At 38.5% G+C, this 24,481-nt stretch overlaps 1 protein-coding gene across 2 annotated transcripts in view; it reads right to left on the bottom strand.

The window, feature by feature from the left end:
* The window catches only part of CFH (complement factor H), a 29,660-nt gene extending 5,179 nt beyond the window's left edge, over nucleotides 1-24,481 (bottom strand). The window contains exons 1-19 of one of the 2 annotated variants that reach the window (XM_056498212.1): nucleotides 24,247-24,481; nucleotides 20,276-20,461; nucleotides 18,525-18,630; nucleotides 17,754-17,830; nucleotides 15,827-16,021; nucleotides 13,478-13,648; nucleotides 11,783-11,962; nucleotides 10,128-10,328; nucleotides 8,773-8,949; nucleotides 8,253-8,429; nucleotides 7,252-7,428; nucleotides 6,922-7,095; nucleotides 5,668-5,850; nucleotides 4,810-4,992; nucleotides 4,125-4,307; nucleotides 2,758-2,937; nucleotides 2,180-2,386; nucleotides 1,368-1,544; nucleotides 563-739 (exon numbers count right to left, since the gene is read on the bottom strand). In XM_056498212.1, coding sequence (XP_056354187.1) covers nucleotides 563-739; nucleotides 1,368-1,544; nucleotides 2,180-2,386; nucleotides 2,758-2,937; nucleotides 4,125-4,307; nucleotides 4,810-4,992; nucleotides 5,668-5,850; nucleotides 6,922-7,095; nucleotides 7,252-7,428; nucleotides 8,253-8,429; nucleotides 8,773-8,949; nucleotides 10,128-10,328; nucleotides 11,783-11,962; nucleotides 13,478-13,648; nucleotides 15,827-16,021; nucleotides 17,754-17,830; nucleotides 18,525-18,630; nucleotides 20,276-20,461; nucleotides 24,247-24,307 — 3,172 coding nt within the window. In that variant the 5' untranslated portion in view covers nucleotides 24,308-24,481. The remainder of the gene's footprint in view (nucleotides 1-562; nucleotides 740-1,367; nucleotides 1,545-2,179; nucleotides 2,387-2,757; nucleotides 2,938-4,124; nucleotides 4,308-4,809; nucleotides 4,993-5,667; nucleotides 5,851-6,921; nucleotides 7,096-7,251; nucleotides 7,429-8,252; nucleotides 8,430-8,772; nucleotides 8,950-10,127; nucleotides 10,329-11,782; nucleotides 11,963-13,477; nucleotides 13,649-15,826; nucleotides 16,022-17,753; nucleotides 17,831-18,524; nucleotides 18,631-20,275; nucleotides 20,462-24,246) is intronic. The other variant, XM_056498211.1, reaches the window with a different exon arrangement.

Here is a 24,481-nt window from a genome sequence, read left to right as displayed (position 1 = left end):
GCTGCTCTGGGCTGGGTAAGCACAGCCAGCTGTGCTCACCCTGCAGCCACAGACTGGGAGGGGGGACCCTGGAGCACAGCTCCTGAATGTTCCTTGTCACAGGAGCAATCTTTCCACTTCCACAGCCCTAGCAGATCTTACATGGTTTAGATCTGGCTCTCTGCTGGGGTCTGCATTGGTCAGAGTAGAGCACTGCAGAAGAAGATCTGCTTCTCTGTCCTACAGGTGCTTCCATTTGACTTTGAACACAAAAGAGAAGCCCTTATGTGTCTGTCCACTGAAAGTCTCTGAAGTGGTGGACACTGGGGAAATACCCAGGAGAATGACAGAGCAGCACATTTTAGGGTCTGCTGCTTCAGGAACATTTTTGCTATTGATGGGAATATTCCCATTATCTCTAGAAGCATCAAGTTTAATTAAAGTGCTGTGCAAGGAAGTAATACCAAGCTCAAAGTTGGGGTAGCCAAAGAAAACAAGTAAAAAAGGTAAAGTCTTTAGAGTATTTAGGTAGAGATCTGGTTGCCTCCATGCTAACAGGCAGAGGGAAAGCACAGATTCCTACCTCTGCAAACTGGTGCTTGTGACCAATGACCATTTGAACAAAAGACATAACTTCCACCTGTCATCTGAAAGTTGCTTTCACACTGATAGTGCACTGTGTCCCCAGGCAGATACCTCTCCTGAGGAACCCTTGCAATGCGCCCATTGGGGATCTCAGGGGCAGCTCCACAGCTGACATCTGCAAAGACAGGAGAGGAGAGGAGAGTGAGAGACAGAAGACTCACACAGCACAGCATTCCAGAGCTCCTGGGGAGCAAAAGCACTTTGAGGAATGCACATCATTTTCTACAGGTAGAACAAGAAGGTTTATTCTGATATATTGTATGGTTCATTCTGCAATGCTTCAGCACCCAGTATTGTTTGCCTAAAGTAACTAAAAAGAGGGATCAGCTAGCTGTGCACAGCATTGTGTGCCACCAGTTTGGAGAGTGACATGGTTTATTTACTATTTGAAGGTGCCTGTCAGCAACTGACATGCTTAGTAAAAATAAGATCCATTACCCTACAGTTATCTGCTCCTTTGCAGTCAGCACACATTCCTCCATAATGTCTGCCTGCTTGATTTCAACAGAGAGCCAGGATTCAGCTACCAGCTCCAGCCCACAGGAAGATGATTTCTTTGCTGATCTACCCTGCTTGTTGTTTCCCAGAAGTCAGAAAAATAGGTATGGTGGCAGCCCATTCAAAGCAAGTCACCTGTTGGTTCTATTGGCCTGACTCACCTGCATGCCCAAGTAAAAATTATTTTAATTCACAACATGATATGCTAAGAAGGATCATGGATTACTTAGAAGTAGAATCTATACCTTTACAGAAGGGTGGTGCTGTCCAATTTCCCTTTCTGCAGATAATTTCAGGGGAATCAACAATCTGGAACCCTGAATCACACTGGTAGCGAACTGTTTCACCAGGCTCATAAGTTGTCTTCTGTCTGCCTTCAAATTGAGCATTGGCAACTTTTGGAACACTTCCACATGGCATTTCTGAAAAGGTAACAGAAATCTGATGCTTATGCTACTGGGATACACACTGAGGAAGTGTACTTTTTCCATCAAACAGGTGCTTTAGAGAGCTGTTTCTGACATCAGCATAGTCATCTGACAGTGGATTGTATAACTGTATAATTATACTCAGTTAATAATTGTATAAAAGGTAGCATGCAGAAGATTAGACAGGTCATTCCCCCAAATACAGATTTCAGCTGCTGAAAGACTCCAATGCTGTTTCTAAACATGCCAAAAAGTTTTACTCAGTGTTTTTGTTCCTTGCTACACTGATGTGATTTCCATTCCTGAGGCATCACAGCAACTTCTAGTTGCCAGTGGACTCTAGAAAAGAGATCCTTGGATCAGGAGGATATGCCTAGGACTCATCTGGCAGAGATATGAATTGAGCAAAGACTACAAGAACATGAAGGAATATTTAAAAACTAAGCTGCATTCAGAAAGTCAGTTTTGCATCCAATCAGGATTGTTCTGAAGACATCCATGATGGAAGGTAAGATTCCAACATGGAAAATATGAAGTGGAAAAATATGCTTTTACTGATCAACCTCCAGTTTAAAATTTTTCCATTTAATTACTAAATGCACTTAAAAAACAGTATTTTTTTATATTACCCAAGCATGAAGGAGCTTCAGTCCATTTTCCCATAGAGCAATTTGTCTCTGCCGGTCCACTTAACACGTATCCAGAATGAGAAACATACTTAAATCTAGCACCAGCCAGATAAATTGTTTTCCCTTCTCTTTCAATTTTAAAATATGGATTTTCCAGCCTGGGAGCATCAGCACATTCTACAGATGGTGGTGGCAAACATGGTCTTTCTGAAAAATACAGACAACACAGATAAACAATAATGCAAGACAATTAATTTTGCAACTGTAACTAAATAATAAATAATTTACAAATTACAGGACACTATTTAAGGCCCCCAGTCAAAACTGAGACTCTGTTATGCAATATACTAAACACAGTCCTTGAGGAACCACCTGAAAATTGTATACACCATCTCAGGTAAGTCTGTAAATGAAAAGACTAAAGTTGTTTGCACCCTTTTTAGCAACTTATTTTCTACTGCTTTCCTGCAGTTCTCTGTTCATGGTCATAAACAGCAGCCTCCTGCTCATGATGACTGCAAATGAGTAACACAGATATCCATAACAAAATGATGGAAAAGAAATAGGCCAGTACTGACCCACACAGTGAGGTGGTGATTGCCATTTCCCATCTGTACAGGTTATTTCCTTTGCACCAACGAGCTGGAAACCGTCAGGACATGAAAAAACTGCTTTACTCCCACTCCTGTAGTTTCTTCCTACTGTTGTCTGCTGAGCACCAGACACCTGAGGTGGAGGTGGGCACACACTCTCTGCAGCTAAGGACACACATTCATGTTACAACAGAACAGAGAGAAAGGGTAGAGTTCAGCAGAGATTACAGCACAACCAAGGCAACACGTGTGTTAGACAACTCCAATAGCTGCCTCAATTTAATTAACACTATGATCGTTTTGCTCTGCTTCAGAAACAACAGAGCTGCCTTCAGGTGCTCATATGCTTTCAGAGGCATGGAAAAGACAGTCACAGTTGTCTATACCAAGATAAGATGGAGTTTTTTGTAGTCCCACCTTTCTTTCTCACACAGCTTCTCACACAGTCTTGTGTGCTTTTCCTGCTCCTCTCTCTACAATGAACTATTTTAGGAAAACTAAACCAACATCTTGAATTCTTTCTTCAGACTTAGGTGATGGAGCTAAATGAGAAACTAAAAGGAAAGAAAGAAATAGGCTAAAGTTTTTTCACTCCAGGAATGAAGGACTCTTTCTGCCAAAGGAAAGTAAAGGAGAGAATGATGTAGGACAGAGATGTGAGGAGTCTGCCTGATCTTGGTTTCTTGCTTCTAGTGGCTCCAGAAAACTGAGATAGGGACAGTGATTGCCATTCTTCTCCCACTTCCAGGCATCATTTCCCATAAATCAGGTGTAGCAAAGCAAGGAATGAAGCAATGGCTGTTTTACAATCATGCTTTCTACAGACAATATCCTGCTCTGCCATGCACAAAGGCAGCCCTGAAGACATTGACCTCTGGTGTGTGTTACATATGGAAAGCCTCCTCTGGGTCTGTGGTTTTTTACTGGCCAACTCAGCTTTTTTCTCATTGTTTCACTAGGAAGCAGAAATGGAGAAAAAAACAGAATAGAAAAATTTAGAATATTTAGAGGAAATAAAGGAATTTTGACTGGAGCTTGAATTAGGTACTCTGTTTTGCATCAGAGTAAAGCTCTTTTGAAGAACTGAGCTTAAATTTATCACTGCTCTTTTCTCAGAAGTGCCAGTGACCACCATTCCAATTGTCAGAGTAGAGAGCATTAAGTCTGCCTTACTAAAGTGGTGAATCTCTAAATTTACTTAACTGCTCAAATGATGGCCACAACTACCCTTTAGTATATGATCAAGTAAACATTTCTATTTCAGCCTAGTGATACAGCAATGCACAGAATCCTTAATAATGAGCATTTAACATGCCTGTATCAAAAGAAATAGTCCAAATGTAAAAACACACCTGTACATGCAATCTCTGGTGTCCATCTCCCAGACACACAAGTTGCCTGTTTAACATTTTCATCAGCTAATGTACATTTGTAATGTATAACTTTATGGAAACCAGTCTTCCTTCTTGACATGGGATACTGGCCAGAGCGTACCAGCTCAACATCCTCTGGAATTACACACTGGGGGGATGCATCTGAAAAAAAATAAATAGAGATTTAAAAATAGATTTAGATCTGAGAAGATGTACTGATGAAGATGTCATCAGCCATACAGAAGTTCTGTGTTAATTTGAGGAAGAACTTTACTGGGTGGGTGCTTGAGCAGGGAGGCTGGACCAGATGACCCACGTGGTCCCTTCTAACCTTACTCATTCTGTGACTCTGTGAGAAGGACTAACCCACATAAAAGTGGTTAGGGTGGGACAAGCCTAACACATTGTGGCTATTAATATTACTTTTAATTCCTTTTATTAATTTCCTTTAATAAGTGCCTATTTCCTTCCCTTTACAAAGCTGTAGGTGCAGAGTCTTTCCAGGATGAAGGTCTGCTTCCATTTAAAAGGAGTGAACTAAAATCACTTAGTTGTGGTGCATGAAACTATAGCATGTCTGGCTACACACTGATGGCTCAAATCCTTCAAATTTTGTATACAGCTATGCTACACTCACATCTCAAATATTATGGAAAGAGATTACCAGCACAAACAGGTAAAGGCTTCCATTCTCCATTAAGACATTTTATTTTCATTTCCTCAGTATTGTCAGAGCCTGGTTTACATCCACAAGTTACTTCATCCCCGTGTGAATAGTGGGTCTGGTCTGCCTGATGCAGAACAACATTTGGGATAGAGGAAGGTGATTCACATGGCATTTTGTCTTCTGTTGAAAAGAGCAGAAATATTCCACAATAATACATCAATCACATATTAATAGCTGAAAAAAAACCCCTTAAATAAAAATAACTATATTTGCATTTGGTAAAACAAGCCTATACCCACTAATTGTAGCAACTAAATTTCAACACAATTAGAGTATGTATATCTTCTAGCCAGTTTGCTAAATTGCTCTCTTGTCTTTTCCCTTATTTTTCCAACACTGGCATGATCCACAGGTAGTTTCAGTAGACAGTACTTTCCCAAATTGCTAGTACATAAACGATAAAGAGTAAAGAGGACTTCAATTAATTCAAGTCACCTGAATCACTGATTCTGATCAGACAGAATTATAATTGATCATATACCTGCATATTTGAAATGTGCCCTTTCAGTTAGAATTCTTACAAGAACTGAAACCCATTGTAAGGTCTCTTAGAGGACTGCAGAGCTGACAGCTCTGTTCTATGTGAGAACTGCAGTTCCTGCTTTGGGCTGGCACTGTTGCAGTGGCAATGACAGCACAAGGTAATGGCTTGTCATGCAATTTTATCTTATTATTTTATTACTTTGAACAGAACATTACATCTGCAAATATGTATTTTAATTTGAGAAAATATCTATGATGTAATAGCCTACAGAGAATTACAGACTTCTCAGAAGTAAGAGCTGTGTAGATTACCAATGCAAGAGGGAGGAGGTGACCACTGTCCATCAATACATTCTATTTCCTTTGATCCAACCAACTTAAATTTGCTGTCACATTCATATTGCTTTCTGTTCCCATGCTGGTACTCTTCCATGGAGCCATCGACAATACTTCCATTGGCAATCTCAGGGGGAGGCCCACAGCCTCTGACACTGGCTGAAATCAAGAGATCAAATCTGTGCTCTGAACTCACACTTTCACCACAGTTATATCTTAAGTACAACATAAAACAAATGCAATGTATCATTTAAAGTGAAGAAAAATCAGTGGAACAGGTAGTTGATTTATGCCTTTGAATATCTGGATTCATGCTGGGCTGGGGATCACAAACAGATACACCTGACTTAGGCTCACTCTTGTCTCTCACTTCCATGCACTGTCAATGCCTGCTCTGAGAGAAGTGGTTGATGAAACCAACCCAGTTTTAAGAGAAAATTGACAATTCTGCAAGGAATAACCTATGTCCTAAAAACCAGCAAAAATTATTAAATATATATATATATGTATACACACATACACACACTGTATATTAAAGGAATTAACTTTTGATACAGTGAGTGGAACCCTTATTAAAGGAGCTTAAAATGTTCCTGAGCTAAAGAACTAAATATATTAAATTAGACTTGCTTTTAAATGCAAAAGAGAGTGAACAAAGAGAAGGATGAATAGTGTAAAAGTCACAAAAAAAGCTGATTGAATGGGAAGAATGGGAAGTCCCTTCTCTCAAGCTTTGTGAAAACTGATGCACCTCATGAGAGGGCTCAGCACCAGCACAAGAAGCTCTTTTCAGACTCTAGAAAGTTGTGTTCTAAGTTAAAAAGAATGCCAAGTACAGGGTAAACATTTTTCCTTCTGCATGAATGTGCTCCTTCTATTATATGAAGAAAAGAATTTCACTGGAAAATCCTTCCCTGGGTTTCTTTTATTTGGGTGCAGCTCTGTGTCATCTCCAAAACTAGTTTCTTCTTTAAATTTCATGTGATCACAAAAAAAAAATAAAATAAAAAAGAGCACAGGATGCAATATCTCATGGGTGTCAATATTAGGCAAAGGGAAAACTAGGACCCTTGGAATACAGTAAGAGAGGACACTACTCAAACTAATCATTGCCATACTGCACATTATTTAAACAGTTTTGAACAGGAGAAAGTTTTTCAAACACTAAAGTCAATAACCTGATTAATATTATATGCAAGCCATTTACCAGCTCAGTTTCAGAAGAATTACCTTGACACACTGGTGGTGATGGAAACCATCCAAACTCGTAGCACTGAGCAGAGGCAGGTCCCACCCTTATGTAGCCTTTTGAACAGGTAAATTTCACAACATCCCCACTGAAGTATTTACTCTCTTTAGGAGAGAAATCTCCATTGATCAATGGCAGCAGTGCACATTTGATTTCTATAGAGAAAAAATATTTTAACTTATAGTGGACAACCTACAGAAAGTACATGAAATGCTACTGGTTAGAACAAAAGCAAAGGAAGGCTTAAAGGAAAAAGGTTCACAGAGTGTATACAGAGAGTAACATGGATTAGCAAACACAAAAATATTCACCATGACACTGGGGCTCTGGACACCATTCTCCATTTCTGCCACACATTGTGATACCAGTTGGCGTGTTATTTGCAGTTTTGTATCCTTCCAAACATGAGTACTCAATTGTATCTTCAGGCATGAACACAGTTTTTTTTGTGTGGTGAACTGAAATGTAGACTGGTGCTTCACATGATTCTGTAGAATAAAACAAAGTTAGTATATTTAGTTATCCAGAAACACTGCCCTTTGGAAGCAGCATCTCTGTAGGTATACTAGAAACATCAATAATTCTGCATTGTCAGAATATTATTGTAGAATATGCAGCATGTTCACATATTATCTATTGCATTAATCTTCCAAAATTTGTTGAGAAGTAATATTTAGGATAAATATTTCTTCTTTAGATTCAATTATTTCCTTTTGCTACATATTAATATCATTATTATTAATTTAGGTGTCATAGCAAATGGTTTGTACTGCTGTTCCCATTATCAGTTGGAAGTTAGAAAAAAGCCACAAAATCCTGGGTAAAGGCAGTCTGAAATAAAATGACAAGATAAAATAGCAGCTAAAGTTGGTCAATATTATGACCATCATAAAACAATACAAGATTAAGTCTCTTATTGTAATACACCTGTGATCAGGAGAAGGAACTTTGAAATAATGAATCCTATTTGTCTCTAGTTTGGTCACATTTAAATAAAGTTCTGATTGGCAGAATGTCTTGCTTCACAGATGTTGCTTCATAAATTGGCAGTAAATTTGGGCAAATGTACCTTGTACCAGGTTAGAACCACTGAAAGGGTCAGTGATTACCATAAACTCAGTGCTAAAGAGATCCAAAAAGATCCTTTACATTTTCTCTCTATTTCTTGGAGCCTGATAGAGGTTAATCTCTGGAGGATCAGCCCCTTATCTGAGTATCCCTCTGCCCAGTAAGAAACCTCAAGGTGACAAATCTCTGAGGCCACAGGACACACTGGTGACAACAGGGAGCTCTGAAACCTCCAGCTACTCACTGATGCACTTGGGAGGTGGAGTCCAGCCACTCTCGAGGCACTGTGTGTGTCCTGTTTCTTGTCCTTCTGGAGTCACAAAACCAGCTTGACATTGATATGGGATCTTCTCTTTTAAATCGAATGTTCCCCTCCCTGTGTTCAAGTAGCCATTATCAAAACTGATGTACTGGCATTTTTCTGAAAGAGACAGACAAGATTTCTTCCAAGTAAAGCTCTGCTAAACTAAGTGCATAAAAACCACAGCAGAAGGATGACAACAGAAGCAGCAGTAGGATTTAGAAAATTGTTTGATACATTTTTAATTTCATATGATTGTTAATACATAATGCTTAATATGTTATTTAAATGGATGTAAGCCTTGTTTGGATGTTTCAGTCTCATATTCTTAGAGAAAACTTTTGTAGCATGTTAAATTCTTTACTGCTAAATCATTCTGTGAAGGAGAGCCTTCATTTTCAGAAATTACTGCTACAGCAAATAGTTTCAGATAGAAACCTCACCAAAGTCCAAGCACACTCACTTTTACGGACACATCTTGGAGGAGATGCCCAGCCATTCCTGGTGCACGTGACTTCCTCAGGCTGAGCTTGGTAGCCATTGTAGCAGACATACCTGCCTTTTTCACCTTCCTTGTAAAAATCGTTCCAGCCACGGCCTACGAAATACCCATTTTGCAGCTCTCTGATGGAACATTTTTCTAAAGAGGGAAGGAAAGTACATTTAACCACAGAAGTTTCTACAGCAAGAATGGAGGGAAATTAATCCTTAACAAGTGTTACTAACAAACAGGCCTCCAAAAACCTTTCTGTAGCCTTGTATGGCAAAAATACTAGTGTGTAAATCTGAATGAAAGCATGTTTTGTGATTAATGGACCACAGAAATAGAAGTTGCAGTTACTACTTAAAGTGATATGAAGTGGTCTAGTAACCAAAAATCTCTTACTTCACAAGCAATGCTCACAAGCAATAAGTTCAGTGCTTCTCACATCAGTATGATCTGGTATGTCTCTAACATGTTGATGTATGCCCAGAGTGAACTCCAGCATTTGCCTCCAGCAGATTTTATCATTTCTGTGGAAGTGTAGCAACATCTTAAACTAACTCCAGAGATTTTAGCAGCAGCTTAGCACACTGGTTCTAAGGCTTCCTGTTCCCAAGAGCCCAGACACAAGGCAGATGGCTGAAGTAATGTTATATTGAGTTATCTGAGTGCCTGCTCATTTCCTGCACTGATCACCACTCCACTGAGGGCAACAAGGAAAGAACAACCTTTTGTAATCCACTTTTGTGCCCTACCAGTAGGTAGGAACTTCGCTGTGACTGAAGATGTGTGGGAGGAGGGCTCACCTCGTTGCTTTAGATTAATTTTAAGTCTGAGTCAGTGTATGTGGTTCTCTTGCTGTTACCATGATCAATTTCAGCTTATTGCAAAAGTGTGACACCTTTTCAGCTTTAAAAGTTTTCCAAAGGGACCAGGCAAAGCTTCTCAGAGAGGATGAAGACTGAGTGCCAAAGTGCCCAAGCCACCGAAGGGAGAATATATTTACACAGAGTAGAAACTCTGTTTGTGTGTGCAGCTCTGGTGCAGATGAAAGCATGTGCTTGCATGTTATCCAGAAGCCAGAGAAGAGAAAGATTTACTATATATATCTTACTCTAATGAGAAAACAATCTTCAAAATCCAGAAGCATAATTTCAGAGTGCTCTGTAGATTGGGAGACAGCCTGTGTGCAGTTCCAGGGATCAGCTAAAGCAGTTTGACTTTCAGAAACTGTTTCGTCTTGTGTTGCATCAGAACAAGTTCTGCTGCACAGACCTTTGATTAAACCAGATTGAATTAACCCAGAATTAAGTAAATAGTAGACATGCACTTACTCAGGCATTTTGGCTGTGGAAACCAGCCCATTTCAGAGCAGGTAACTCGAGCCCAGGAAGTTCCAGTGGGGGCTGAATAGCCATGGAGGCAGTAGTAATCTAGAGTCTGTCCAAATCTTTTTGGGAAGTAATACTCTCTGTAGTTCTCATAGGAATCACTTAACTTGCCATTTTCTATGACTGGGTAGTCACATGGTTTCCCTTGAAACAGAATGTAAGAGCAACAATATATATAACACATGCATGATAAAAAGCTCAGGGCACAATTCAGATTCAGCTTCTTCATCTGAGTGCTTTGAGAAATGGACAGAACAAGGACTGCACACCCTGGCAGATCCTAAGGAGTGCAGGAATAATCATGCTCTGCTCCTGGGGTCTTTGTCAGTGCCTGTATCTGTGTTACTTCCCTCAATTCCATTGCAACCAACAGAAATCCAGCCAGTATTCTCAGAGTCCTGAGGATGATTCATGAGACCAAAGGTTAGTATTAATTGTAGAGTGAGATGACACTGTAGAGGCTCTTGATTAAATTTACTATTCTGAAAAAGGAGCCAGTCATCTGGCTCAGATATAGAAACTGAACTGTGAATTCTTAAAATTGAGATGACTCCTGCCATTTCCATTTATAGCTTTTGGGATCCTGCAGCAAACTCTCTTCCTCTTCTCATTTTTATTTTAAAGCTGCAGCACTTTAATTTTCTCTGCTTGGTTCCACAAAAGAACTGATCCTTTCCAGGGACAAGTTCAGGATAGAAGGGGAAGATTCTCAGAAGCTTCCATTCAAGTTTACCCAGGTTCCTCCCAAAATGTTCTGACCCAGAGCCTACATGCCAGGGCAGAGCAGATCACCCACTGGATAGATCATTCAATAACAAGTGAAGTGGGCTCAGAATGACACCTGAATTTTAGAACCCAACTGATACAGAGAAAACATTAACTCAGATACTAAAAGAGCATGTTTCAGAAATAGCTCAAATCATCTTATCCAAAGGTTTCTTTACAAGACTGATTTCATCAGGGTTTCTCTCACATTCTAAGTTTTATTTTCTGTGATCAAATATCAAAGAGTGTTAAATTATGAAGCTACCTGATAATTTACATAATTATTTTTTTATACTGTGCCTACTGGGCAAAACTATCATTGCAGTTATGGGAAGTTGAACCCAAGAAAGAACTCATCAACCATCAAGAATACCTTGCTTTGTTATCTGACAGGTTATGAAACAGATAAAATTCAGTGACTGTCCATAACACCAAATTACAACACCAAGGAAAAATCTAGAGCTGTGATACTACAAGGAAAGCTGTCTTCCAGTCATTACCTGTGGTTTGGCTACTTTAAACTCCTCATGTCCTCTAATCCTGACTGGGAAGTTATTCCTCAGATGGAGCACAACCCTTCCTGACAGTGTGCTGACTATAGCATGTTTTAACAGATTTGCAAATACAGTAAGAGCTAATATGTGTGTTAATAAATACAATGTAAATCTGGATTACACCACTGCTTTTCCAGGTGATTTTCCTAAACCATCAAATTAAGCTTTACAGTACAAAGAAAAAAAATAAGCAAGTGTGATATCTAATGCTTCTCAAGTTTTGCTCTTAACTTCTTTTCCCTGAGATACTTCCAGACTTCATTCATGAGAGCTACTTACTGACACAGGCTGGCTCAGGCACCCAGCCATTCTTGGTGCACTCAGCTCTGGTGCTGCCAGTTGTGGCTTTAAAGTGATACCCAGCTTCACACTCCACTGTGATTGTACCACCCAGTGTGTACTTGTCTTTTTGAGGTCTAAAGCTCCCAGAGGAAATTACTGGAGGAAAGCATATAATTTCTAAATAAAAACAGGGAGAAAAAAAAGAAGAATATGTTTAAATTTATTGCATAAGTTCATGGTCTATTGGTCATAACAGCATAAAATTGTTAGAATTTTATTAAGGAAAAGGTTACATTTCTTCCTCACTCTTAGAAATATATGGTTCTGTAAGAGAAGAGTGACATTTGTTACTAATGTTAATTAGAAGATTAAAAGTTAATTGCAAAGAGAATGGTTGGAGGAAGAACTGGAAGCCATCAAACTGAACCTAATTTTTTCCCAGATCATTCTGCAGCTGGGTTTGCTGGGCTCGTTTATGAACACTGTCCCAAAGGAGGGCAATTTCACTGGCAAGTCCTAACTGCAGAAAAGATTATACTTGACTAGGAACTGATCATTTAAAGGTTGTGTGATTAAGATTAGTGTCCTTCATTGACACTGGAAGTATTTCAAAAACTGAAAAAAGTCAAGAATCTTATTCTAGAAAACTCAAGATATCTTTATACCCAGAGAAGTCAGGGAAACATATTTATATTTATAAATATATTTTTATATTTATAAACCAGAGCCCTGTCTTTTGGGGCTTTTTTGTCTTCTTTCAGTTCAGAAAACATCACCAACATGCTGAGGACTGGGAGAGGATGACTGTAAAGTAACTACAGGTTGTTTCTGCTGTGGAGTGAGAGTGGGTAAATCACTTTTCATGCATGCCCTGCTGAATCCTCTAGGTCCAGTGACAAGACCAGCAGGACCCAGAACCGCTGAGGACACCCCAGGCACAGAGCCCAGCATACCAGTGTCTAGAAGAATGCTTTGTTTGGCACTCCTCAAAAGCAGTATGTTGTAAAACTGCAGGCAATGCATATTAATTAGTATAATTACTAATCTTGAATCAGAAAGGTCAAAAACTGAGTGGGCCCCAAGACTGACAAGTCTTTATTTCTAAAGGAGTCTTTCTGGAAGAGGTCCCAGGAAGGTGGGTGGTGCAGAAAATCTTACAATGTTGCCCTGTTGCCAACATTTTTTTTTTCCAGTTTCAAGATTTTGGCAATTTCTTGAAGAAAATTCAAGGCACTTATAAGTTCCCCAAAATTTCATCAAACTGTTTCAGCTGAGATATTATGTGCATATTTGGAGATTTAAACACAGCCTTTAAGTGCTGTAATTGAATTAAACTAAGATAAAATCCATGACCCAGAGGGCTGATGTCAAACAGGACCAGCCTCAGGAGCTGTGGATTTGCATGTTCATGTCACATGAACTGCTCACAAGGCATTTGAGAGCTAAAAAACAACAGGGAGCTTTAGCATTGTAAATATATTAATTTGTAAAGATTCACAACAAGATTCTGGTTTTGCTACTTCATGGAAAACTCTTATCCAGTTCTTTGGTCTCCTCAGAACTTAACCCTTCCAGTCTTCATGAGTATCTTCATGGTGTGGATGGATTAATTTTGTTATGAATGAACTTATTAATCTCTAAAATTACTTCCAAACCCAATTTAAGTGCAAAACCACTTTAGGCAAGACTGACCAGCACAATAGGGAGGTGGATTCCATCCTGATTCAGTGCACAGTGCATCTGCTCTGTTCCCATATTTGTATCCTTCTTTACAGAAAAACTGCATTATTTCATTTTCCTTGTAAGACTTCCTTTGAGAACGGACATATCCATTTGGAATTTCTGGCACGTCACAGGAAATTTCTGAAATTGAAACAGGCAAAAATCCAGGTATTTTAATTTTATTTCCTAAGAATAGATTTATATGACAATAAAATGTAAGTTGTTTTTTTTTTTGTTGGTCTTTTTTTGGTTTTTTTTGTTTTTTTGGGGGGGAGGGGGAGTATTAATCTAAATTCACAAAAACTTTCACATTTGGAAGCTGCTTGGAACTTATTTGAGCACTTACTTGATTCTGGGCTTCAGGTGGAAAATGTGATATAGCACAGCTTCAATTGCAAATTGGTTCATGATACAGATTTCAGGGCTTTGCTTTGGACTTTAATGGATTTAGAATCAAGAGATAAGGCAGAAGACATTCCAAAATAAGACACTAGGCTACTGAAATTTAGGATTTTTTATTTTTCAGATAATTTATTTGTGATTTCCAACTAACCTCACATGCTCTCAGAGCCAGTAGGTTATGAATTAAATGATGACATCAAAAGGAGAAAATAATTACAGTAAAATTGATACTAGAATGCTTAACATCTCTAAAAAAAAATCAATATTCCCAGTTCCTTGTCAAACCAAATAAAATCACCAAGACCTTGCAGTTCCTAAAAATGCATTCAATAAAGCCAGAAGATATTAAATGTTTTGTTTCCTAGGTCACAGAATAAGACACCAAAGAGTTCTCTTGGATTCTTTTACTGAATTTACTTTGTGTTTGGAATGAAATATAGTTCATGGGAACTGTCATTGTTTAATGAAATTCATTATATTCTGCAAATGTTACAAGCATAAATGTTTAATTCCACTTCATGCTGTACAAATATAATAATTGGGGGTTTCAAAGCAGCAAAATGCAGCACTGGAATTGTGAACAAATCATAAATATATTTGCCATCCTGACATGTGTATGCTGCTCTTCTAAACACATACCTCATGATCAAATAACATAGAAATAATCCAAGAAACTTGATGTGCTGAATACTTAAGTGTTTGTTACCATAATCTTCCTGGGATTCATTTTCATACCCTGACAATCCAATCCCATCCATTCTTTGTTTAGAAACTGGGAGGGATAATCCCATCCATCAGTACCAGCTGCAGGCTGAAAAGCAGTTTTGCAGGAAGAAAGTTGGTGGTCCTGATGGATAAGTTGGACAGGGGCCAGCACTGGGCCTCTGCAGCAAAGAAAACATCCTGGGTTCCACTGGGAAAAATGCTGCCAGCAGACCAAAAGAGGTGATCCTGCCCCTCTACATTTTTCCAGGTCAGAATTCCCAGTAGAGGAAAGAATAGGGACATGCTGGAGCAGATCCAGCAAGGGATAGGAAGATAATAAAGGGATTGGGAAAACTGACAGATAGAGATTTAAGAGAGTCTGGAATAAGGAAGGCTTGGGGGAGGAGGGACAGTCCTTTTTACATGTGTAAATTCCTGGCTCCAGAGGGGCAGGCAGAAGTAAAGATGATGGAACTGGAGCTTTCTCACTGGCCACCAGCCATACAGTGAGAAGCAATGGGCACAGATTGGAACACAGGAAATGCCACTGCTCAGATTTTACTGAAAAGAGTTCAACCACTGCAGTGGGCTACCCAGAGAAGCTGTGGATCTCCATCCCTGGAGATATCAAAATCTGACTGGACACATTCTTGAGGAATTTACCCCAGCTAATTGCTTTGAGGGACCTTCAGAAGTCCCACACCACCTCACTGACACTGGGGTTCTGTAAAAACTAAACACAAACCTTCCAACTTTTCCAAACACATTAATGTGAGGAAAGAAAAATCAAACTTTTAATTATTATTATTATTCTATATACCCTAAGAATTAAAATCCTGCTTGTTTACTAAACTTGGTTCACACAGATTCAGAGTTGTTTCTGATTATTTTGGTTAGATCAACACTGAAGTGGTTGACTCTTATGCAGACATATCAAAGAATTTGACTGCAGCCTGGCAAACATACAGCTTGTAGGAAAAATGTGGAATAAACAGATGGTCTATTATCATCATATTAGTATCCAATACTATTATATTTCTCTTTCTTATCCTACTTTTTCATATATGCAGTGGAGATTGTTTACAGATAATCTATGCTTAATTGCTGTGAAATGAAGTGAAAACTTTGTGGCTTCCCCTATGGCAACCATGAGTTAGGAGTCTGTGAGAACAAAGCTTCTTCATGACCCACAGTAAATAGTGTCCTTCTTACCTTGGCACTGAGGCACATCATTACTCCATTTTCCATTAGCAGAGCAAATGATCTCTCCAGCTCCAACAAGTTTGTATTTTGCATTACATTCAAAATTTACAACCTGGCCAAAGGAATATTCTTGGCCTAGCTCAAATGCACCAGTCATAATTATCCTTCCATTTTCAGGTTCTTGTACAGGTAAACACTTTATCACTGGTAAAACAAAACAAGGAAAGGAGAAAAAAAAAGAAAAAAAAAGTAATTTTGACATCTAGTCTGTAAAAGCTGACACACAAAGTTAAAATACAGAAAAATCACTCTAATTTCCTTACATATTTAAAAAATATACACTCTAGCTATGTATTCAGATACCATTTGCAGCAAGTGTAATACAAAGCCCTAAGCAAAAAGACAGCATGACATAGGAAGAAGCTTTTAAACCCTCTCTCATGATCCTCTTCTCCACCCTTGAAGGTTAAAGACAGAGCACCCACTGAATTAGATGATCTCACCCAATCTAAATTATCCTAGGATCCTGCATTCTATGAATGGTTAGCTGAGCCTTGACTGACACCATTAAAATTTGCCAAAATCAGTTGACTTTGTTTAGATTTGTGCCAAACTGAGTTTGCTATGGACAGAGATCTGGAACAGCACTCCATTACACACTGCCTACAACAGTTCAATTAAATTTTATTAACTGAAATTCTAATTAAAGTTATTGGAGCAATTATATTACTAAAGTAAACAAACATAGTGGCAGACATTAATTAGAGCTCTTGTACCTCCCAATTTTGTACCTGCAGGAAAAAAAAAAATTAACTTATGTCATCAGATATGTCTTATTAAGGGGGGAAATGACTATCACAGCTCATTCTTAGATGCTTACATGGATATCACTGAGCAGGTACAAAAGTGGCTTCTGTTTTGTCTACCAAAGCTACTTCTCTGACATTTGACATCTTAAAAGTCATCTGCCTTTTCCATGAGCTCATATTCTGTCTCCTGGGTTCTTCACATTTAGGACATTCTACAAATTCTTTCTTTCACAGGCAATCATATTCCAATGAAAACTTAACCATTACAGAAATAACTTAGGAGGACTTTGAAACTGAAGTATCTTGGTGAGACATGACATAAAATGTTGAAAACTCTTGCTCCATATGGTGCAGACAGACCTCAATACCCAAGTGTGAGGGGCCTCAAAATCCAGTAAAATAAATGCAAAGTATCTAAATCCAAGGAAATATCAAACCACAGACAACAAGGTTTGGTAAAGACATTTACTTTCATTTGTTCTTAGAGACCCTTTCCTGACATCAGATGCTTAACCCAAAGAAAAATGTCACTGCTGCCCATATATGTTAAAATAAAGCAGTAAAAAATTATCCCTGTGAAGAACAGGAACCTTATATTCATGATCATACAGGTTTGAAACTGATGAAAAAGTTTCTAAAACCATAATCTGAGGCACCCAGTCTATTAAGTCGTGATGTCTGTGTCCCCTTTGCTCTCACTCTTGCTTGAATGTCTTCCACAGTATGCTAAAAGGGAGACCTTAACAAAATCTTAATGGTTAGGATTTTCACAAGGATGGAGGAGGAAAGTAGCTAAAAACACATATGCCTTCACACTGATATGAAACTCATCATCCCAAATGTCATTTGCAACCATGTTTTGCAGGCAGCTACTCCATCAGGGTGTTTAGGTGAGGCAGAGCTTTAAGCCAGTCTGGAAGTGACAGGACTCCACTTCTTGAAGGGTTTTTAACAAAAGCTCATTGGACTAAAAGAGCTGAGCAGTCACTCTAAGAGCTTCACTGCTGCCTAACTTGAATTTAAACATAGGTGAATTAATACTAGTAAAGCAATCACAGACTATTTTAGATAGCATCAGACATATAAAAGACAATTTGACAGAGAATTGAATGTCAAACTCCATTTACCTTCACAATGAGGGATGTCATTGCTCCATCCATCTGCCTGACACTCACGGTAATTCCTTTGGCTGAGCATCTGGTATCTTACCAAATAAAAAGCAAAGATGCTAAAATGCAGTTTCATTATGTGACAGGAACAACAGTGCTCCTGGTTTTGAAGCAAAGGAAGAGAGCTTCAGGTGTTCCAGCACAGAATAACCAAAATGTGACAGCACTGAGTAGTTTCTTACTTGTGTTTTCCCTATTTGCTTTCTTTTAATTGCATATGGGAAAATATAAATTCAAATCAGAGAGTAGGAAGGAATAAGAAAGAAGGCTTCTTCATTACAGAGATAGCAAGCTTTGGCTTGCTCTATCAAATGCACTCAGAGGAGGGACAGCTACTCTGAAATGACAGTGAGGAACTGAAGGGATTAAGAGAATATTGATTTTGGAATTCTCTTTGTGGAACTCAGGCTAGATTCCAACTGCAAAAGCATGGCTGAAGCTCTGTACCAAAGCTGATTTTCTTTTCAGGAATAAAATATCCAGATACAGGCACCATACCATGTATTTGACTTGCTGCAGTTTTCACTGAAGGAAATGGATAGAGGATTTCTTTCAGGCATTCAGTGAAGACATGTGAGTGAGTCTGCCAGAAATGTCTTCCTTCAAACATTTTTTACAGCACATAAGCAAGCATTAAATATAAGTAAGCTGTGTTACAGAGAACAAATCTCTGACAGTATAATTAACACCTTTTGTTAATTCCCATACATTGAATTAAATGAGTATTACCCATCGTTACATCTGTACTCAACTCTGGCACCAAACACAAATTCACTTCCACTGGTAAGTTCAAAGAAACCATACTCAGTGTCTCCAGGATGTCCACAGGGCTTATCTGGTTGAAAAAGAAAGGGAAAAAGCCTTACTTGCACCATACAGAGGAAGGTGACAACTAGAAAGACAGCATTTTTCCAGTGATTAGTAGTGAGTATGGGTCTTTGAGGGCTTTCAAAAATTCAGAAATGTTCAGCATAAGTTTGATTAACCTCTCCTTTTTATCACTATTTTCATAGTTTTCAATGTTAACATGCTGGAGTATGCTTATTTTTAAAAAACAAAATCAGCCTACCTACAACAACCCCCCAAAACTAAATTATCATGTCTTATTCCTTTAAAAAGGCTGGACTCATATTCAGATTTATGACAATTTTATGGGAATTTTCATACAATTTGTGACATAATCTGGTCCAAAACCTCCAAACTATGGTTAGAAATGAAATTTCCCCCATCTGCTGGGGATTGTGCTGAGGGAAGGGGGCCATCTAAAGCCACAGGAATTATTTTGGTCCTCGGTGCCTGCTGCACAAAGCTCCCCACAGGACTTTCCTTATGGCCTGGCCCTAACTCTGTGCTTTGGATTCCCAAAGGAGTGGCAAAGATGAGCACACCCTCCCTCCCACTCATCCCTTCTGATCTCACAATATGGACTACAAAATAAACTGCATAGCTGAAACCTATTACCCCTCCTCAGCAGAAATCTTTCCTGATTCTTGTCAAGCAAGGCAGTTTAATTCCAGCCTGTGGCACAGCATCCTCCTCTCTCCCCTCGTGCTCCCTGCCTGTGGCAGCAGCTCTCACTGGGTGGCAGCATTTGCTAAAACATGCTACAAACCACACCAAATTTTGTGTATGGTGGTCATTATTGTGCTTTGTATATTGTGTTCACCGTGTTCACTGACTAGTTACACAACAAAATCTAAACACAGAGACAAAGTCAAAAATATAAAAAAAGCTTTTAGTAATTTATTAATTCTTATTCAGGGTATGTATCAATCTCTGAACAGCACCCAGGACTTATAGTCTCAAATCAAATATTTATATTGTATTAGTAAAAATGTTGTATGTTAGATACACAAGCATAACTCCTTGTTTCCAAAATTCCTTTGTGTTTAAAGCTCACTTATTACAGAAAAGAAGTATCTACTGACTAATGATAACAAACTTCAATTTCTTCAGTAATGAATTCTGTATGAAGGTGCGAGATACTTGAAAACTCTCAGCACAGTATGCTAGAGATAATAAATAGCAGCTCTCATCCTCATTGTGAATTACAGCTTAAAAGAAAAGGCAGGGAAAAATAATTTCCCACTTGCAAGAAATTATATTTTTCATAGAACTAGTTGAATAAATTGTCTCTTGACTCACATTCAGAAGCTGGGTTTGTGCTTTATCCTTCTTAGACTAAAAAATTTTGAAAGCAAATTCTAAGAACTTAATCACTGATTTTAATAATGTAAATTGGGTTAATAAGGCTCACCTAGAATAAGATTTTCTGTAAAGAAAAAAAAAATAAATTCTGTGATCTGGAGAAAAGGAACTTAGAAAAGCTCCCTTGTTCACACATCCTTTTTAACATGGTATTTTAAAGAGTGCAGAAAGAAGTAATTTATGAGCAAAGGTACAATTTCACACTGACATCACTGGCAAGGAATATGGTCTGCCAGACGAAATGTCTGCAGATATTTTGTGTAAATACTTACTCCTGCATTCTGCCGCTGGGGGCAGCTGCTTCCACTGTCCATCGATGCACCGGAACGCAACTCTTCCCACTTTCACATATCCAGGCCGACAGTTGTACGTTGCTTGAGTCCCGTGTGGATAGGGAGGCCTGTCCCATCTTTTAGTAGGCACTTCTTTCACCCTCCTAGGAGGAGGTTCTTCACAAGCTAAAAAATTTTAAATTGAAACATTGGTGACCGTAGCACACGCTACAAACACCAAAACAATCTGGCAATAGGAAATGTAGCAAGAATTCCTGGAGCCATTTGTGATCAAACCAGCGTGTTTCCTACTGAATCAGCACAAAACAGGAAGCTGGCAAGGATCCATATTTTGTAGGAATGTGAATAGAAGGACATGGGAACAGCCAGGAGACAGGTGGCTCCTGAACTAGATTTTAGTTAGAAAGCCTGAGAGGAGATCAGTGCCCTAGTTCCGACTGCAGACACCTCCCACCCTTCCATCTGCAGGAGCTGCTCCTGGCCTGTCCTCCCAGTGCCACAGAGAACAACTCTGTGCACTCTGGACTTTCCTTCCAAACTATTTTCTTCTCCACCCACCACTACCTTTACTGACAGTATTTCACGTGTCATTTCATTAAGTTCTGACAAACCTTCTCTCACTTTACATTGCCTAAACTTTTTCTCCAGGACCACATCATCTGATATTCCAAAACTTACTGTCCCTTGTTCCTTATTATACAATATAATTAATTCTGGGTATTCACTCTGACCTGTAGTTGCCAAGCATTTTGACTCAGTTTGGGGAGTGGATGGTGGTGTCTGGTATTTCTTACCAGCTCAATATTATACACTCCTTGCCCAAAAGCTCCTTTCTGGGCCTTCTTCAGTGCACATGAAACGTACAACTAAGTGCATACCAACTACAACAAATTCATTTTATTAGGAAGTTCCTCAATAGCTTGAGAATGAGAAGTCAGACTAAAGAGGAAAGAGGCAAATGTTGGGAAACTCTTAATGAAAGACTAAATGATTTTGCCAAGAAATAATTGTCATGATTTTGGAGCTTGGGTGATTGAAATGTGCCTATTCAGGAAGCCAAAGCCTCACCCAGGGTAAGAGTCTGACCAGCCTAGCTAATTAAATGCAATGGACTCTGTTTTCCATCTGAACATGAGAGCATTCATCAGGAATAAATAAAACAAGCCCTGAGGAATAAAGCCTTGGAAAAGGAATGAAATCTCTTTATAGAAAGTGAATGGGAGAAGACATGTCCACCAGGGAAGGAAATCCCTTGGTGAGTAGATTCATTACTCAGCAGAGACCTGGCACAGATATCCTCTCCCCAGCTTAGCTGTAAGGCCACAGGTTTGAGAAAGCAGCAGTATCATCACTGAAACCTTCCCATGGGCTGCCTGGAAACAGGACTATGGTAAAAATCTTTGGGATCTCTCCTCGTGTGAGGGATGTGGAGCTAAAGCTCACTGAACTGCACTGCAGAGATCACACCACACAATAAGCAGCTGATGTGGAAGGAGGAGTATTTTATCTGCTCACTGTGTGCTAGAAATTCCAAAGTGTGGGAAGTGAGTTTTACTTGAGTTTACAAAGACACACCCTTGAGAACTCACTTGTATTTCAGTCAGGTGTGTACCAACCAAATTAGATGCATAATTTTATAAAATCGTGTTAAAAACTGGAAAAAAATATTTGTTGCAAGGAAAAACTGTATAATTTTAAGTGCTCAGTATGGCATTTTGAAAATACAAAGAAAATAATGTTAATTGTATGCTCTAATAACTTTAGTTTGACTGTTTTAAGTAGCCAAAAGAATTAGATAGACTTTGACAATAGTGCTGATGTGCTAAAGGAAGAAGGTCCCACACATTCACATTTTTTCCAATTACTTTGATAAGTATTCTCCCTTGTATGAATAATTACATCTGAATAAGAATTATTGTTTTGTGCACTAGAGGGTACTAGGCTACTCTAGAAAATGTAGGAGAGACTTCTTTTAGCAAGAAAAGACAGATACAAATTCTAACAACATTTTTTGCAAAATGTAGGAAAAAGCAAAACCAACAGGAATCCTCTAGCTGGTTCATTCAAAGGCGTTAAAAATGGTTAGTTTACCCAAAAAGTTCTTTGTAATGGTGAGAAAAAGAATGTTGCTAATTCCACATATTTTCAATTAGACCTTGTTTGAGTTAGCACTTTCAGTTTGCAAGCTGAGAGCACACACTGAAATCTATAATTTGAAAAATAGGTTATTGAGTACAGGGAGAACTTCCTTATTCCTCCCTCTGAACTGTATAATATTGTCTGTTGTGCAGAATGCAGCCTTTTAACTCTTCCTTGCTTGCACTAAAAAAACAAAAACAAAACGAGAAAATCTCTTCACCATTACGAAGAGGAGCTGGGTCTTGCTGGGTTTTATCTCAACTCTTCCCCACTCCTGCCCTGATGTTAAACTGTGTGTTACCATCAAGTGTCAGACTATGTATATACATATATATATATATATATATATATATATATATATATTTATATTTATATATATATACATATATATATATATATATACATGTGTGTGTATGCAGTTTCTTAGTGGCTTGAGGTGAAGAAATCTGCTGCCAGGTTGTACTTCAAAATTATATTAATTCCATCATGCACTCACCAATACTGGAGGGTTTTATTTCTATATTAAGAAGCAGGCACTGAATGGATACCTTCAAATTCTTTACTGACAGACCAGGAGAGCTGGAATTAACTCATTCAGTCTTTTCATGTGACTTGACCTCTGTTAGAAATAGCTCAAGCTGCTTTTTTTGCCAACAATATGCTGGTAGCAGCTTCTACAAAGTACAAGCACAATTACAAATCCAGGTACAAGCAGCTTTCAGTCCCTAAGCAAAATCCAGCTCTCAGAACAACTCTCACAGACTTGCAGCATGAAGCTTAAACAAGAACCCTGCATGACCCATGGTAATACTTGTCCTGGATAAATCAAATTTTGCTACATTCACATTTCTTTCCAATCTCCCTGACCTAAAGAAAGCATTGTGAAAAAGTGCAAATTCAGGCAAATTGTAATTAAAAATTCGAGGACTTTTCTGCACTTTTTTGCAAACAAAACAGACTATTAGTTGCTTTGAGGCAATATTTATTTATATTTAATTAAGACAGGACATTCATTTAATTTTCTGATTTTTCAGTTTTTCAAAGTAAAATCCATTGGATCTTTTGGATTAATAAGGTCTTCATAACTTTCAACTAAAATTAAAACCAACCCAAACCAAGCATGCACATACTAGCTCAAAACCACACAGCACCCTCTGCACAACATCCTATGCAAAGGAATTCAGACATAAAGCAAACAAATTAAATGTCTAAGGATACATTAAATAATATAAACACAAACCAAAAAAAATATATTGAACAGAGAAACAGAAAGCATCAAAAGTTTCTGAAAAGATACAGGGAGAACTAGCTACATCTTTAAACATGAAAAAGCATACCTGTATATATTTATCTCCTTTCCTAGACTAAAATCAGTCAGTAAATAGATATATTAGAAGTTTTTCCATCAATGTGGCAATGATTCATCTTCCTCAGATCATCTCACAGGTTATTCCAGACAGAAACAAAATATTTAATAAATGCACATTTCTATTTTAATCTACCAGTTGCTTCCTGGTTTTAGATATTAGCATAATTAGCAAACATAATTAATAGAAAATTAGTTGTCTGACTCAGTTTATAGTGACACCAATCATTTAAAAAGTTAGCAACAGATTAATAATAGCAGTAATTATCCAAGTAAATAGGTGTAAGTAATCCTCTGACAGGACACTAAATACTCGAGGTGCTGAATGCTGCCAGAAGAAATGTCAATTATTGCCAGAAGTTCATGAAAACAAACCTACAATGCCTTTGCATACTGCTTTAGTTACCATCTTCACAAGCACTCCAAGCCAGGAGTTAAAGCTTACCTCTTTGTGCAGCACAATGCAGCCAACACAGGAGCAGAGCTGCATAGCCCAAGAACGACATTCTAGAGATTCAAAAACTCAGCAAACACATCCAGTATTGTAGCCTACTTTTTTTCATTACTTTGTGTTATTTCCAATCCTTTTTTACTTAACTGGTCCATGGACTGACCTTGCAAAACATTTATACTCTGATTTCAGCAGTCACTTCCCCTAAACCTCTTGCAACACACAAGTG

Source organism: Oenanthe melanoleuca, chromosome 8 (genome assembly GCF_029582105.1).
Source record: "Oenanthe melanoleuca isolate GR-GAL-2019-014 chromosome 8, OMel1.0, whole genome shotgun sequence".
NCBI lineage: Eukaryota > Metazoa > Chordata > Aves > Passeriformes > Muscicapidae > Oenanthe > Oenanthe melanoleuca.
This window is presented reverse-complemented; position numbering and strand designations above follow the sequence as displayed.